At 41.5% G+C, this 14,942-nt stretch overlaps 1 protein-coding gene across 6 annotated transcripts in view; it reads right to left on the reverse strand.

The window, feature by feature from the left end:
* Positions 1 to 14,942, reverse strand: part of kank4 (KN motif and ankyrin repeat domains 4) — an 89,769-nt gene that overhangs the window by 9,473 nt on the left and 65,354 nt on the right. For all 6 annotated transcript variants that reach the window (XM_086115243.1, XM_086115244.1, XM_086115242.1 and 3 more), the window contains 2 exons: positions 5,598 to 5,661; positions 982 to 4,185 (listed from right to left, as the gene is read on the reverse strand). In XM_086115243.1, the coding sequence (XP_085971369.1) occupies positions 982 to 4,185; positions 5,598 to 5,613 (3,220 nt within the window). In that variant the 5' untranslated portion in view covers positions 5,614 to 5,661. The remainder of the gene's footprint in view (positions 1 to 981; positions 4,186 to 5,597; positions 5,662 to 14,942) is intronic.

Here is a 14,942-nt window from a genome sequence, read left to right on the forward strand (position 1 = left end):
ACTGAGGTTGCAATCTCTGCAGCTTCCACGATGTTACACAATACTTTCTGGACTGGGGGTCTCTGCAAATTTAAGAAAAATCATCCAAAAAAATTGTGAAGATAACCACCGGTATGCTTCCACAAAAAAAAAAAAAGTCTTGAATGTTTTTGAGAGAAGTCCATAGTCATACTAGAACCAAAAAGGGCCTTACCCAGAGCTGAAGAATTTACATTTAGCCCTGAATAAATAATTGAATAAGGTGTGCCACAATATTCATGTCCATTGTGTGTTTCTGTCTACAGTCCAGCTTATATCTTGTCTACGCCTAGTGATCACGAACAAGCTTGACAGGCCCGATAATGTACTGTATATAACAGCAATGAAATTGATTTTCCATGGGATCTATTGCTGACCCTTATGGGCTCGAAACCCAGTATGGTCGTTTTTCATGTCCCTAATCTTAGTCTTGATGTAAAGGCTCTGCCGTGTTTCATGCGAGACAGAAGGATGTGGCTTTGAAGAAAAGAAACTGCCTCTCTGTATCAGAGGCACCATACCAGTTCTGTGAAATTAAATAACGAGTAAATTTTACATTCATTTCTCATGCCAAAACACTGGGATCGGTAGAATAAAATGTAGAGTTGCCAGTATTGGTAAATAGCAAATGAAAAAAATGTACAGTACGTCTAACCGCCAACAAACACACATTTTTGTGCTCCTACGCTGAATTGAAATTGAACTCAGACGTAAAATGTGTGTGATAGTTTGTACTTCAGCTCCTGGTCCGTAAACTGACTTATGAGACATCAAGGCAGCATGCCATTTAACTGTTTAAATCTAGAAGAGGGGGTTTTGTGAACAGGACATTATCTACTGTGTGATATGTTGGTCATATCATGAAGGGAAAGCCGAGACAAGATAATATTCTCTCGTATGTCGGACAAAGATTCGCATCTGAGTACCTCACAATATATGTCACACACTTGACACGGGGCTTACCTTGATCTTGCTGTTTGTTAGCAGCAGCTTTTGGGCCTGGAGAATAAAAGGCAGAAAGAACACTAAGGGAACTGACCAACTGACTCTGAATAGAGCTCATCTTTGAGGGGCCGGGCTTCCCAGTTGGTTTCCCTGCTGTTGCTGCTTTTCCTGCAGGCTTGGCTGAGGCTCCCTTTCCTGCCTCTGTGCTTTTCCCTGCCGTCTGTTTTTGTGTGCTGGGACTCTTCTGCTGGCTGACCGATGGTTGTGCTCCGGAACTGCTCCCCAACTGAGCCCACTGCTCACCCAGAAGCCCTGTTATCCGGGTTACAACTTGACCTAAAGCTGCAGGCGAAGTTGGTGACTCACTTGAGCCTCTGCGTACCTGCGGCGATTCGTCAGTGTCACGTGAGGCAATGGCTTCACCAGAACTCCGATGTTGAGCTGTTTCACTGGAGCCTCTGTATAAGGTCTGTAGTTCAGGTTCTTTCTTAAGAGGTTGACTCTCATCAGACAATCTTCGAGACTGAGATTGGACTTCGCTTGATATACGGCGTGTTGGGTGTGTGTGGCTATCGCTGGATCCACGTCTTAAAGGCTGTGATACACGAGATACTCTCGTGGGTGCTTTCAGCTCCTTAGAATCCCGTCGAGTTGTAGGTTTAGATGGGGCTTGGATAGATTTTGGTCGAATTTGGATTTCCTTGGAGTTTGATGATGGGCTTTGAACGTCAGTTTGAGGTTGTGATTCAGATTCTTTTTCGCATGAGGATTCCATAGTGTTGTCCCCTGACTGAGACTGAGCTGGGGATACATCTTTTACCTGTGGGTCACAGAGTTCTGCAAAGGATTGAAACTCAGTCTTTGACTGATGACCGTGAATTTCACTAGATCCCCGGATAGAATAGAGGGGAGCAGCTTGAAGTTGAGGATGTGTTTGTTGCGACTGATCTGCTGATGGCCTACGGCCTCTTTGAGGTCTTACTGGAACTCCTGTCTTCACATTGGCACGCTCTGATGCAACTGCAACAGTGACAGTACTCAAAGTATCTCCAACACTCTGTGTTTCAACACTGTCTAAAAGTAATATTGCTTTTGTTTCTGATTTATTTTGCACACGGTTTATTTCTGTTATAGCTTCTGCGGGCTCTCCCGTTACAACTTGTGACTCTTCAGTCTGGTTAACAAAATCCGAACCTACAGTTTCTTCTTTAATCCCACTCCTTCCAACTGAAGCACAACTATCTGTGATAATGTTTACCACTACATTTTCATTGCCTTTGTGATCTGTCTGGGATCTTTCATTTATTTTCTTTCCTTCTTCACTTTCACTGACCCTAATATGGACCTCATCCCTCTGATTGTCTATGTTTTCAACCTCATGATTCTCTGTTTCAGCATTGTTGACTGGATTGTTATTTTGTAGTCTTTCTACTTCTGTCTCGGTATGATGGTCATTCATCTGTGCCACGTCTGTCTCCGTCACCTGGTCAACTGTGTGCACCCTCTCCATCTCTGTCCCCCGATCAACACTGCTGGCCCTTGACCTCTGTGGATAGTTTGTCTCTCCTTCTGATGTCGCTACAATTGTCTCAGTCATCTGGTTCTTTGCGGTTGCTCTTTCAGTCACTAGATCCTGTTCCATGCTGTTGACTACAGGCAATTGTGGGCTAACAAAAAGAACTTCAGCCGTAACTTCTGTCACTTTGTCCTGAGTGTCCACTTTGGTAGTCTCAGTTTCTTTATCGATAAATCCAGATCTTTGTTGGGGGACACACACTTCAATACAGATTCTTTCTGTATCAGTTCCTTGATCTACTGTACTAGGTGATTCTGTCTCTGTTTCCCGGTTGGCATAGTCTAATCTCTCAGTCTCTGTGCCTGTGTCTATACTCTCTCTTCTTGGTTTGCTGCTTGTTTCTGTTGGACTCAACTCTACTCTTATTCCCTCACTAAGCTGTAGTATTTTCTCTTCTTTCACTTGGTTCTCCACTATTTGTTCTTTCAGCAGATCATTAGTTCTCTCCAGTTCTTTACTAGCCTTTAGAAGTTTAGCCTCCAGTAATACTAGCTTTTCATGCAAATTCTGTACATTACCCGAGTCCCCCGAATTATCTCCTTTTGTTGCATTACCATCTTCCTGCCCTGCATGTTCAAGTGGACTCCCTACAGTCTCTTTCTGTTGGTCGCCTTTTTCTGGCAGCTGTGTTTGAATAATAGATTCTTGCTGACACAAACTCTTAGCCAGGCCTTGATTTGCAGGCTCTTTTTCAAGCAGAATACCTGCCTCTGAGCTACACGGTTTCTTTTCCTCAGTTACTCCCTTTCTTGTCAAATTCTGAAGTTGTGGTGTCAGAGACAAATTAAACCCTTGTCTGATTGCTTGCGGTTGAGTTCCTATCCCAGCATCAATACATGGAACCATTTTAGATAATGTGGAAGTCTGGGCCTTTTCTTGGGCCTGAAGCTGACATAGTAGCTGCTCCCTCTCCAACCTTAGCGAGCAAATCTGAGCTTTAAGTTCAGGGATGGTTTTGACCTGTTCTTCAAGCTCTCTGACCCGCTTCAAAGCCACTGTGATCTGCTGATGAATCCCCACTCGTTCTTGGGGAGCACATCTTCTTTCTGTTATATCTGTTGATGCTCTAAAAACATTTTCAGTTGAGCCATTCTCTGGTGTTCCGACAATACGGTCTGGGCTACTTGAATCAGAACCTTTCCGCTGTTGTAAAGTAATGGGCATACTTGATGCTCGAAGCAAGTTGGGCCGAGCTTGAGTGGCCATCATTTTTTCTTCAATACTCGGAGCCCCCAAAACTCCTTCATCTCGAAGCCTAGCTGAAACAACACTTGTTGCTTGGATTGCTGTCCCTCGGCTTAAAGTACCTCCTTCATTTGCTCTTAAATCAGAGATCTGAGTAACCTCTGTTAGCCGTAATTTAGGTTTTGGTCCCAAGGTGGATGTCCCAGACCATGGGCTGTCTTTAGGAACTGGCCGGATCCCATGCCCTGGTAGACTGAAATTTCGAGGCAGAGTACTGAATTTGGGAGGACCCTTGACCCGTCGCTGGATGTGGACTCTTTTGATGGTGTTGCCTTTTTCAATATCATCAACATATTTGAGAAAATCCAAGTCCAGGTGGAAGCCGTAAGGCGTTTCTACAGAGTAGGGTAGTTGCTTTCTCTGAACACCACCTTCACTGGCCATTGTCTGAAAGCCATTGGCTGGTATGGGAAAACATCACAGTAAATTAATCAACGTTTTCCTCCAACAAACACTCACTGCATAATAACTTATTAAAGCTGAAATTGTAAAACCAAAACATGCATAAACATTTTTAACTGCTTGGCAAAATACATTTCATGATGTATCGTTTATTGTTTGAAGAAACCTGGGTATAGTGCTCTGATATCTAAAACCACATGCCTTACTGTGAAGTAATTATCATGCAGTGATCGCACCAAAACAAATGAAATCAGCATGCAAATCCAGCTCATGTTTGCTGTTTAACCTCAGACAGTTTGAAATGAGAACAGTTATGACATGGGTCATTCCATGTCAAGTCACACACCCTCCCCAGTGACACCTCTTCAATTTTCCTGATGTTAATTCTACAACCTATTCGTTCCTTATGACGTCAAATGAAAGAACCCGATGTTTAGCTCAAATGGTTTTCGAGTTATGGCCCGTCAAAGTTTGAATACCATGCCCACTTTTGGGATCGAGGAATTTTAGCAATTTTGGGGCATATTTAGAGGCCCTCAGCTTTTGTTTTTAGGTAGGTACAGACCATTAAATTGCTATCCAGTATCAATATATTCTGACGCTGTCTATTAGAATCTGCACTAAACAATAGCACAGATATACCATTTTCAGATGGTCAGAGCTACCCTTCCCTAGAAAAGTGATTTTTTTTTTTAAATGACGCACGAGAGTCCAAAAATGGCTACGGGACAAAATGACCATTTCGGACCCTGTACCCTGGCCTTCCTGTGTGGAGTTTGCATTTTCTCCCTGTGCCTGTGTGGGTTTTCTCCAGGTACTCCGGTTTCTTCACACATTCCAAAACATGCATGGGAAGGTTAAACGCTCTAAAACTGCCCTGGGTGTGATTGTGAGCGCAAGTGTTTTTTTGTCTATGTGTGCCCTGTACTTGGCTGGCAACCAGTTCAAGGTGTACCCCGCCTGCTGCCCAAAGACAGCTGGGATAGGCTCCAGCACCCCTGCGATCCTCATGAGGATAAGTGGATAATAGATAACGGGATGAATTCCTGGATCCCAAAAGTGGGTGTGGCACTGAAACTTTGGTGGGCCATAATTCCAAAAACGTTTGAGTTAGGAGGCTCAAACTTTGGATTCTTTCATTTGACATCATCAGGCACTAATAAAATAAGCATCAGGCAATGTGAAGAGGTGGCCAAGGGGAGGTTCTTGGGATTTGTGTGAAGTGACATGGAATGACTCACATGAAAAATAAACAGTTTGGCCACAGCATAAAGAGGAAATTACGGTATTATATTTAAAAAGAATGTACAGCATATGTCATGTCATGAAACAAAATACTGTAAATAAGTGTAATTCATGCTGTGCTTAACAAGAATATAAATTATCCATAAACATCACTGGTGACCCTCACCACTTTTTTTGTCCATAATGGGATGCAGAGATCTCAGTCATCGACAACGCTTTGGCGGAGCAGCCTAAGGTAAAAAAAAAAAAGAAAGAAAAACTTTGTTAGAAAGTAATACTTTAGCAATGACACATAATTTCACAAAGAGAATCAGAATCAGAACATGCCGTGAAAAGAAAAAAAAGTGTTGTGACGTTTTTCTCCATGGAAGCGACCCATTAAATATTTACAAATATTCATTAAAGGAACTTAAAGAAAACAACACAGTGCAAATTAACAAACATTATTTCTTAATATAGAAGCAATTGGCTGGCAACCGGTTCAGAGTGTCCCCCGGCTACTGCCCGAAGACAGCTGGGATAGGCTCCAGCACGCCCGCGACCCTTGTGAGGATAAGCGGTTCAGAAAATGGATGGATAGTATAGAAGCAGTAGAATGTATGGCCTCCATGCATACGGTAAACCTTGGTTACTGGCATTGCCCACATAAAGACAATCATTGTGGCCGTGTTGGATGAAACGGCGCACACAAATGAACCAAAGTGTTCTGTTGAAGAAAGAGCAACCCACACTGTTTACTAAAACAACTTGAATCAGTATAAAGAGTCATTGTTGTATCAATCCATCGTGATAACCCCTCAAAATAAATGGCAACTTTTGCTTCACTTGCAAGAACCTGAAACAGAGCCTGCTTCATCTTCAGTGAACTTTACTGCTGTGTATGAGCAAAGTGATCTGGAAAAAGAATCCAGCGAGAATAGTCAAAACATGAATGTGCTTATGTTAAACTTAGAAATAACTAAAATAACTAATGAAATGAGGACATTTGTCAAACCCCAAAAGCATGTGAGCTGTGGCATTCAACTGTATCGGTATAATGTTATATTGCCCTTACAACCAAATATAAAATCCAAGGCTATTTCGTTAATCGGCACATACATGTCAGAGAATTTTGATGCAAACGTATGTCGCAAGAAAAATATAGCTTAATCTAATAAATGGACAAAACATGAAAACAGGCAGGCACCTGCTTAATATTTTCTGGGGGTTTAAATGATTAACATGATGCATTTTCCAAGGTAAATTATTCATGGTTAAATTACCATTACAGTTACCCAACCTATGAGTGATCATGCTTTTTTTTTCTCAGAACACAAGTGCTCCATTAATTACGTTTTATTATGACCCAAGGCTTTTATTTTTGAGGCAAGGCTGCTGTATTCATATTTTGCATTTCATACAGGTGTAGCCTACAAGGTAATGCAATGTGCATTAAGGGTAATTCAATGCGGAAGGAGTGTTATGACATATGTCATATCCTATTTGAGTCCGCATCTGGATATAAGCTGCAAATGCAAATGCATTTTTAATGTGCACAAGCAGACATTTTCTGTGCGTTAAGACAAGGCTGAAGCTGTTACCCAATGAGAGGCTCTATCATATCACGCATTGACTGTGTAAACATTTTGGTTTATTTTAGATTTTATAGGTTTCGGTTGGATGGGGGATCTTTTTGAATGTGTTTTTGTTGGGATTCATTTAGTGACACCATAAATGAAGCGGTGGAACTTTTCGGAGAATTTCATTTTGTCAAAGACATAGGCCGCATGGACAAGCTGAAAGAAATAACCATGACAAACCAGGTTGGTCGTTGACGGTGAAATTTCGTCATTCGAGCCACGATGGCCGCTAATTGCTTTCACAATGTACAATTTTAAATACTCCGCTCTCCTTCCACATTTCAAAAACACGCATGGTAAACATGATCACTCGGTTTAGATAATGTATGAATAGAGTAGTAATACTGTCGCAAAAGGTTCCATTGATTGGCTGCAAAATAGGAGGAAGTGATGAAAGTCCTCATTTGGCGAACAGTGTACATAGATGACAAAGGAAGAGGAAGTGATGTCTTTATTCTGCGAATCAGCGGGCAGGATTCAGTCATGTGACTCAATGAAACCAGTTGACTTGAACAAACCACTGGTTCAATCTGAGAAAGTGGAGAAAGGGACGAGTCACCCATCTCTGTGATTTTTTAAAAATTTAAATTAACAGAAAAACGTAAATCCACATCCCTAGCCTGGAAATGATTTGGTACTGACAAAACTAGTCAAAAAAAATTGTTTAGATGTGCTGAAGAAACGGTCGCCGTGACGAGCAATGGTAGAAATCACCATATAACAATTAAAATCGAAATATTTTTTCATTCTTATTGCTGTAATAGCTGGAAATGGTAAACCTTTGCATACTATGTATCCATCTTTGCTGATATCATTCATTATGGAGAAACTGGATGAATCATATTGGCAGAAACGTACACCAGAAATCTCTTCAAACACCTTTTCTCATTCTGATTGCTGTAGTATTTGGCAGTGGTAGACCAGTGCTTACTGCAGCTCAAAATGTGACAAGATCTGTCATTGTGGACTCAAAGGTAACATTTAAGTGATATAAATCTTCACAAAAAGCAATAAAAACATCTTATGAACCCTGGGCATCATTTGAATTTGTATACTGTTAAAGATTGCCATAGACCATTGAAACTAGAAACAGTCAAACTCATTTTCGTCGCGGGCCAATTTGGAGTCACGTCTTCCCTCGGCGGGCCGTTATGACAGTGAAACCACAAAATTATTACTTGTACACAACAAATTAATAGATGACTAGTTTTCAAATCACTCAAGTCGATTATAAGAGTTTGCACTCACTTGAATAATAATTGAACAAACAGGGTAACAAAATGATTGCAAAATTTCAACGTTATTTATTACACATTACAATTTGACATTTCGGTACAGATTTTAAATAGATGACACACATAAAATGACCCAGCGGGCCAGATCTGGTCCCTGGGCCTTGAGTTTGAGACCTGCGCCATAGACCATCCCTTTGCAATATATCCATAATTGTTCTGTGATGCAAGCGCTGATTTACAGTACAGGTACATTTTGGAGAATATCTGCAGATTCTTGATTTATTTATTTATTTATGTTTTTTTAATAATGAGATTGTTTTCTTTCGCACAAATGCCACAAAAAAAAAAAGCCCACATAAAATATAGGGGAATTTATTGTGTAAAATGGGCTAGAGCGAGTAATGTATCATTGAACTCTCATTTTCTGAGCTGAAATAAGCAAGCAAGTGCCGGACTATTGTGTAAAGTAATCAATCAAATTGACTGCTACCTGCAGGGGCTGAAACAGAAAGTAGAACAACTTCTGTTTGGGCTCTGCCCAACCTACATCATCCAGAAGTAGTGATCTGGAGCACAATTGTTGCCTCTGTTGTAAAAATGAATACAGCTTTTGACAGCTGTAGCATTGAATGTCACGGCACGTGGCTGTTACCGTGGCAACCGTTCTTTAAGCAGCTGCTCCTTCCTATGTCCCAGGAAAATAAAAGGAGCATTGTCGTTCCTGACTTCTCTGGGTTTCCTAATGGAACTGCAGCTCGGTGTCCTTCAGGCTTAATTAGCCAACTTGGGAGCTGAAAAATGGTGATCGTAATTGGAGGAAGAGTCAGAGCCCTATTGCAATTTTACACTGTGGGCACAGACAATCCCTGTTTAATCAGGACAATTCTGAAGAGAGAGGAAGGCAAGAGAGGAAAAAAAGGTCAAAAGAAGTGGACATCCAGTAGACCAAGAGTGAAATCGAAATGTTCAAACGAGATAGTAAATGAGAAAGCCGAGCTGCACTTGTGAGGATCGTAAAAGTTGACTTAATTGAAAGCAATCCTCAGAAAAGCTTAGCATTCGAGGTAGATTCATTTCTCACTTGGAGAGCTTTCAAAGGGCAGGGGGAATGTGGAACATTAAATGACAAACCAATAAAAGTACCGTTATTAATTTATTTGGAGACATATCCTAACCCTCTATCCTCCACAATCAAAATGCGCCTCGATCTTATTCGAGATGTGAGCGACAGAGTTCCTGTCGGGAACATTCTCAGCCACCCTCTAACACAAACCTCATTCACTTTGGACTCCTTCAGCTTTAGCACGCATGGTTCTGAATAGTTATTTTGGTACTGAACTTATTTACCCACTTGCATATCAGAATTTTGTCAGCAACAATTGAAATTGAACTTCCTTTGAAATTTTGCCTGCACAGACTGGTCTGAAATTTGGTTTCAACTTCTTTTCATTCCTTCCTTTCAAATAACCTGAAAAGTGAGATCAATACAATTCATACTAATTTGATCAGCCGTAGTATGAAATGCAATAATTTTGGGTCACCCTGTTGACCTGCAAATAAGTTCCATAAAGCTGTTTTTTTTGTGTTTGAAAGACATTTTCACATGGTAAGCAAAGTGTGTTAATTGTTTCCAGTTACAAAGCGGCTGCCTCAAGGGTCCCTTGACTGTAGTCATGATGCAGACAAGATTCTCTCCAACAATTAGCAATGGAGGACAAATTATTCTTGCCTACAGATTAATATACTGCTGTCCTTCTTGCGATCAATAAGTCGGATGCATGTCTGGTTAAAAAAAAAGAAAAATATTCGAAAGAAAAAACTAAAATATAACAGCACATATATGTGGCTGTTACGATTTTTATTTGATTTAATTTTTTGTTCATTGGGATTTCAGACTCTTTGATGCCATGTCAGTTTGCTCCAGGCCTTCAGAATCAGTATTGCTGGCTGACGCAACATACACTATGTTATAAATGGGATTGTTTCTCTCACCGCTCTGATTTCAAAGTCGTCCTCATGGGACCAGGGAGCCGGCCCTTGATGATATCAACATTTTGCAGTCATCTGTTTGGCTGGTCAGAGCAAAACTTGTGACAGCGAACTTCGATAAGCGAAACATTTCCGTACCGATCTGCATTCATGAATACATTTAATAACCAGTTGGTTTGATGTACTGTATTTCATGACATTTTTTATTGATTGCCACGTTATGAGACAAATGCTGATTTTCGAACTGCGCCAGATGACGCGTGTGGCACAGTCGTGTGCTCTTTTGCTGTATGACATCGTGTATTTTTGTACTTTCTGTCAATGTGATGTGATAGCGGTGGTACGAAGGACATAAAGTAAGATATGTCCCCACTCAAGGCACCCGCCATTGTGGATACACATCTTGTGTATCTTCTTGGACAAAGCATCTGTACCAAATGTGCTGGTCAATCAGTGTCATGAACAGAAAACTGTTTGCAAAGTATGTCAAAACATAATGACGGCGTCTGTTTGCGTGCATGTATCAATGACGTGGTGTGTTATAAGAGCTGTTGGATGTATGCCACATTCTGACAACACCGGTCCAGAGGGCACAACAGCTGTCTGAGAGGCACCGGGAAAAAAAAGATGTAATGAGAGTGTAGTTAATAAGCTCCTACTGACAGCAGGATGTCATTAAATGTTATCTGCATAGTTAAGTGAGAGGCTATTTTGAAGAGTAATGTACTAAATAATTCAAAGAACAGCCACTCCTGACCGTAGTTGTTTACCGGTAATTCAAATGCAGATATAAACCCCATCAGGCACTCATCAAACGTTCTATATTTAACCCTTTCATGCACCCTGCTCCCTGCAGTAACTGTTGTCCCTGAAAAGGGTTAAACACATTGACTTTGCCTGACCCAGTCCATCAGAAAGCAGGAAAATCGTTTGTTTTAATGGTCACCTGTGTACTATAGATGGGATTAGCTTGATACAGTGACACAGAGCAGGCTTCGGAGATGACATGCCCACAGGAAATAGGATCGGGAGTATAGTCAGCAGACAGGACGTGGGCGGTTAGATGAGAGAAAATGAAAATCCAGCCAGGCTCTGGAGTGGCAGCTGTACATATTCATATCTCGTGCAGGCGTAGCAGAACTCGAAAGCCCTCAACACCCCGCATTAATTACAGCATCACCCTCTATCTAATGTATTACATCATGAACACATAGGTGCTATATTCGTAGACGGTGGGGCTGCGCGTGAACTTAAAAATTGGTGCATCTTCATTTTCATGCTGGTGCAAGCCTCGTTTAGCATGTTTGGGAATTTGGCCGACCTCTCTGTGCCGTTGTGGGAGTTGTCGTGTGGCGAGGTAGTTTGCCTTAATGTGCCCGGCGCATCTAACATTTTGGTGGCATGCAGTAAGCTAAACTTCACGCTTGCTGCAGCTACATCTAACTATAGGTGCAAGGTAGTTTGCTTGTGTAACGTGAATTAGGTGACTCTGATGCAGGCAGACGGATTCCAAGCTCTCTGGATGTGTGATGGATGTCATCGTATTTCATTCATCAAGACGACACCAGCGTGGATCGACCCTTCTGGGACACTGCAGAAATCAGTTCATCGAATGCATTTATTTTACTAAGATCTTTTTTACGATTTTTTTTAAAATAACCCCGCTGGCCGCGGCACAGCTATTGAGGGCAGGGGGCTCACACATGGAAACCATCAGGGTGGAAGATAGTCTCCAAGTACCCACTTTACGGATCTAAGATCTCCCTGTTGCTATACACGAGAAAATCAGTTTGTTCTTCCGCCATGTCGAGGACTATATGTGGGCCTATCGCATGCGGCACTTCGAGAGCATGAGAGGAGCCATGTTGATTGGAGGTGAATTAAGTCGGCAGTGTTCACGCGCACTTGCACGGGTCTACGAAAATACCAAAATTTGTTTTAGCCGGCCTTCATGCAGAGTTAGACCGCATTGGGCATGAAAATAGTGTCAAGCAAGAATGCAGTGGCTTCAGCTGCAATTGATAACATGAGCTCATGAACACTCGCAAGGGCCAATCTGGAGCTGGAGGCCATAAAACAAATAAATAGACAAATAATTTCAGAGTCTTTATTGCAGTACTGACATGGGTCGAGTTATCACTGTTTATTCTTGTATTACTTTGAGAATGTGGCAGCATTGTGCAGCCCTCTTCAGCAACTTTCAGCCCGCAGCACACACGCAAGCAAACTAAACAAAAGGATGTATTGTTCAAGTAAGATCAGCGGCATTTTATTTGAGCACCAACCACTGAGGCTACATACCGCTGGCTCATACTGTCTGATAGGCTTGATTTTAATTCCAATTTCAAATCGTGTTGTATTGTCATAAATTGCATAGCCAATATATATCATTGGCAATTTATTCTAAAACATTTAGTTATGTAAAAGATGCAGAAAGGCCACTTGTCAGGTGAAATTCATAGCGTTCAATCAAACACACAGGCTAAAGATCAACTTAGGAGTGGCCACTGATGTCCACTCGGCTGTTTAAATGTCAAACTAGGGGTTGAACAGTAAGTTAGAAGGACATATGCTTGGGAAATTACTCCCCAAAATAAAATCAGAAGGGACTGAATAAAAATGTTTTATATAACATGTTTTATAAATGGTTAATATGTTTGACAAAGCATTACATACTGTCCTCAAAAGAGCAGTCACTGTTTTTTCTCTGACAAAGCAGATTTCCTTCTTTCCAAAGAGAAGGACTGTTGTGGTGATTGAGTGCTACAAGATTAAAGCCAACATCAACCCAGACCTGTTGTGCAAACGTGCACTTGGCCCTTCTGCATAAAAAAAACCCCTAAAAAGAGTCGCGTGTGGCTGCAGATGGTTCAATCACGCAAACTTTACATGTTGTGTTGGTTATTTACAACTACAGTATTGTTTTCTGTTACGGCCAAAGGATTCATACTCTCTGTCATATTTTTTGGGTGGATTTTTTTTTCTGCAAAACACAAAAGGTTTTGTACCATTGGCTGCACCAATTGCACCCTGCAGGTCACAGCTGCCACATAACAACAGTCAGTGTAATATGTTTTCTCAAGTGTTATACAGTATTGGAATGTCTTCACATGTGACACATTTGACAATAAAGTTTTATCCAATCCAATCCAATCCAATGTGCAGAAAATGTAGTCCTGTATTTTTCCCACCATGAGCAAGAGAATTGGGCCACGTCATATTTGTCATCTATTTAAAAAGGCTTGCTTAATAGTAATATATCTATATCTATATCTGTATCTCTCTCTCTCTCTCTCTCTTTATATATATCCATTTTCCGAACCGCTGGATCCTCACTAGGGTCGCGGGGGGTGCTGGAGCCTATCCCAGCCGTCTTCGGGCAGTAGGCGGGGACACCCTGAATCAGTTGCCAGCCAATCGCAGGGCACACAGAGACGAACAACCATTCACGCCCACACTCACACCTAGGGACAATTTAGAGCGTCCAATCAGCCTGCCATGCATGTTTTTGGAATGTGGGAGGAAACCGGAGCACCCGGAGAAAACCCACGCAGGCCCGGGGAGAACATGCAAACTCCACACAGGGAGGCCGGAGCTGGAATCGAACCCGGTACCTCTGCACTGTGAAGCCGACGTGCTAACCACTGGACTACCGGGCCGCCCCTTTATATATATATATATATATATATATATAAGCTGTCAAACGATTAAAATATTTAATCTAATTAAAAATTAATCGTGATTACTCACGCATTTTTGATCGTTCCTGAATTTCCTTTTATATTTTTTTGTCCTATTTTCCCCATTTTAATGCTCTCATCAACATGTAATCATGAATCCGTTTTCTATGTGCAAAATGCAAATATTTACTGAAATAACAATTTCGATTTTCAATTTTACATGAACATGTTTCACTTGGAGCAGTTATTTACACATAATCTCTCACACAATATTACTGTCCATCAACAACAGCGAAAAAAATATTTTGTCACACAACAGCTGCTTTAACAGCTCTTTTTATGGAATCAAAACAGAGCAATATAACATTATAAAGTGCATATCTAAGGTAAACTAATACCCAGCCAACAGTGGATTTAAGCCATGGTTGCATACTTTGTTCTTCTCAAGTTTGCTTTGAACACAGCAGTCAGGCTATGTTGATTGTGTTGGTCCTTCTTGCGCGGAAGTCTCTCTACGGTTTTGTGTAGACATCATTTCGGATGACTACACTTGGTTCGATGACAACACTGGAGACGTTTTATTTTGGCGAGGTCGCTACCACTGCACCGCTGAACTTTCATTGGCATGTCACCGCCTCAGCGCACCGTCACTGTCAGACGAACACAGAGAAGCTCCACCCGCTTTATTTATATGGACGCGCAACACTGTAACCTTCCACACAAAATAGTTCCAAGCAAGTAACAATCGCGTCAGTGGCATACATCGTATTCGACAGGCTGCCTGCTCTTTATTCACCAGAGGCTCATCAACCTAGTCTTTTATTTCTCTCCCGAAACAGTGTCTTCTCCCGCTTGGTGTACCTTAGCCTTCTCCGCTACGTACAATTTCTGTACATAGCTTGTAATGGAGGCTCTCGCTGGCAATCTGTAGTGGAGTCGTTAGATGCAATGCAAATGATTTCAGCTTGAGTCGAACTGTGGACAATGT

The sequence above is a fragment of the Hippocampus guttulatus genome, chromosome 7 (assembly GCF_054856545.1).
Source record: "Hippocampus guttulatus isolate MCC_2025c chromosome 7, RoL_Hgut_1.0, whole genome shotgun sequence".
Lineage (NCBI taxonomy): Eukaryota > Metazoa > Chordata > Actinopteri > Syngnathiformes > Syngnathidae > Hippocampus > Hippocampus guttulatus.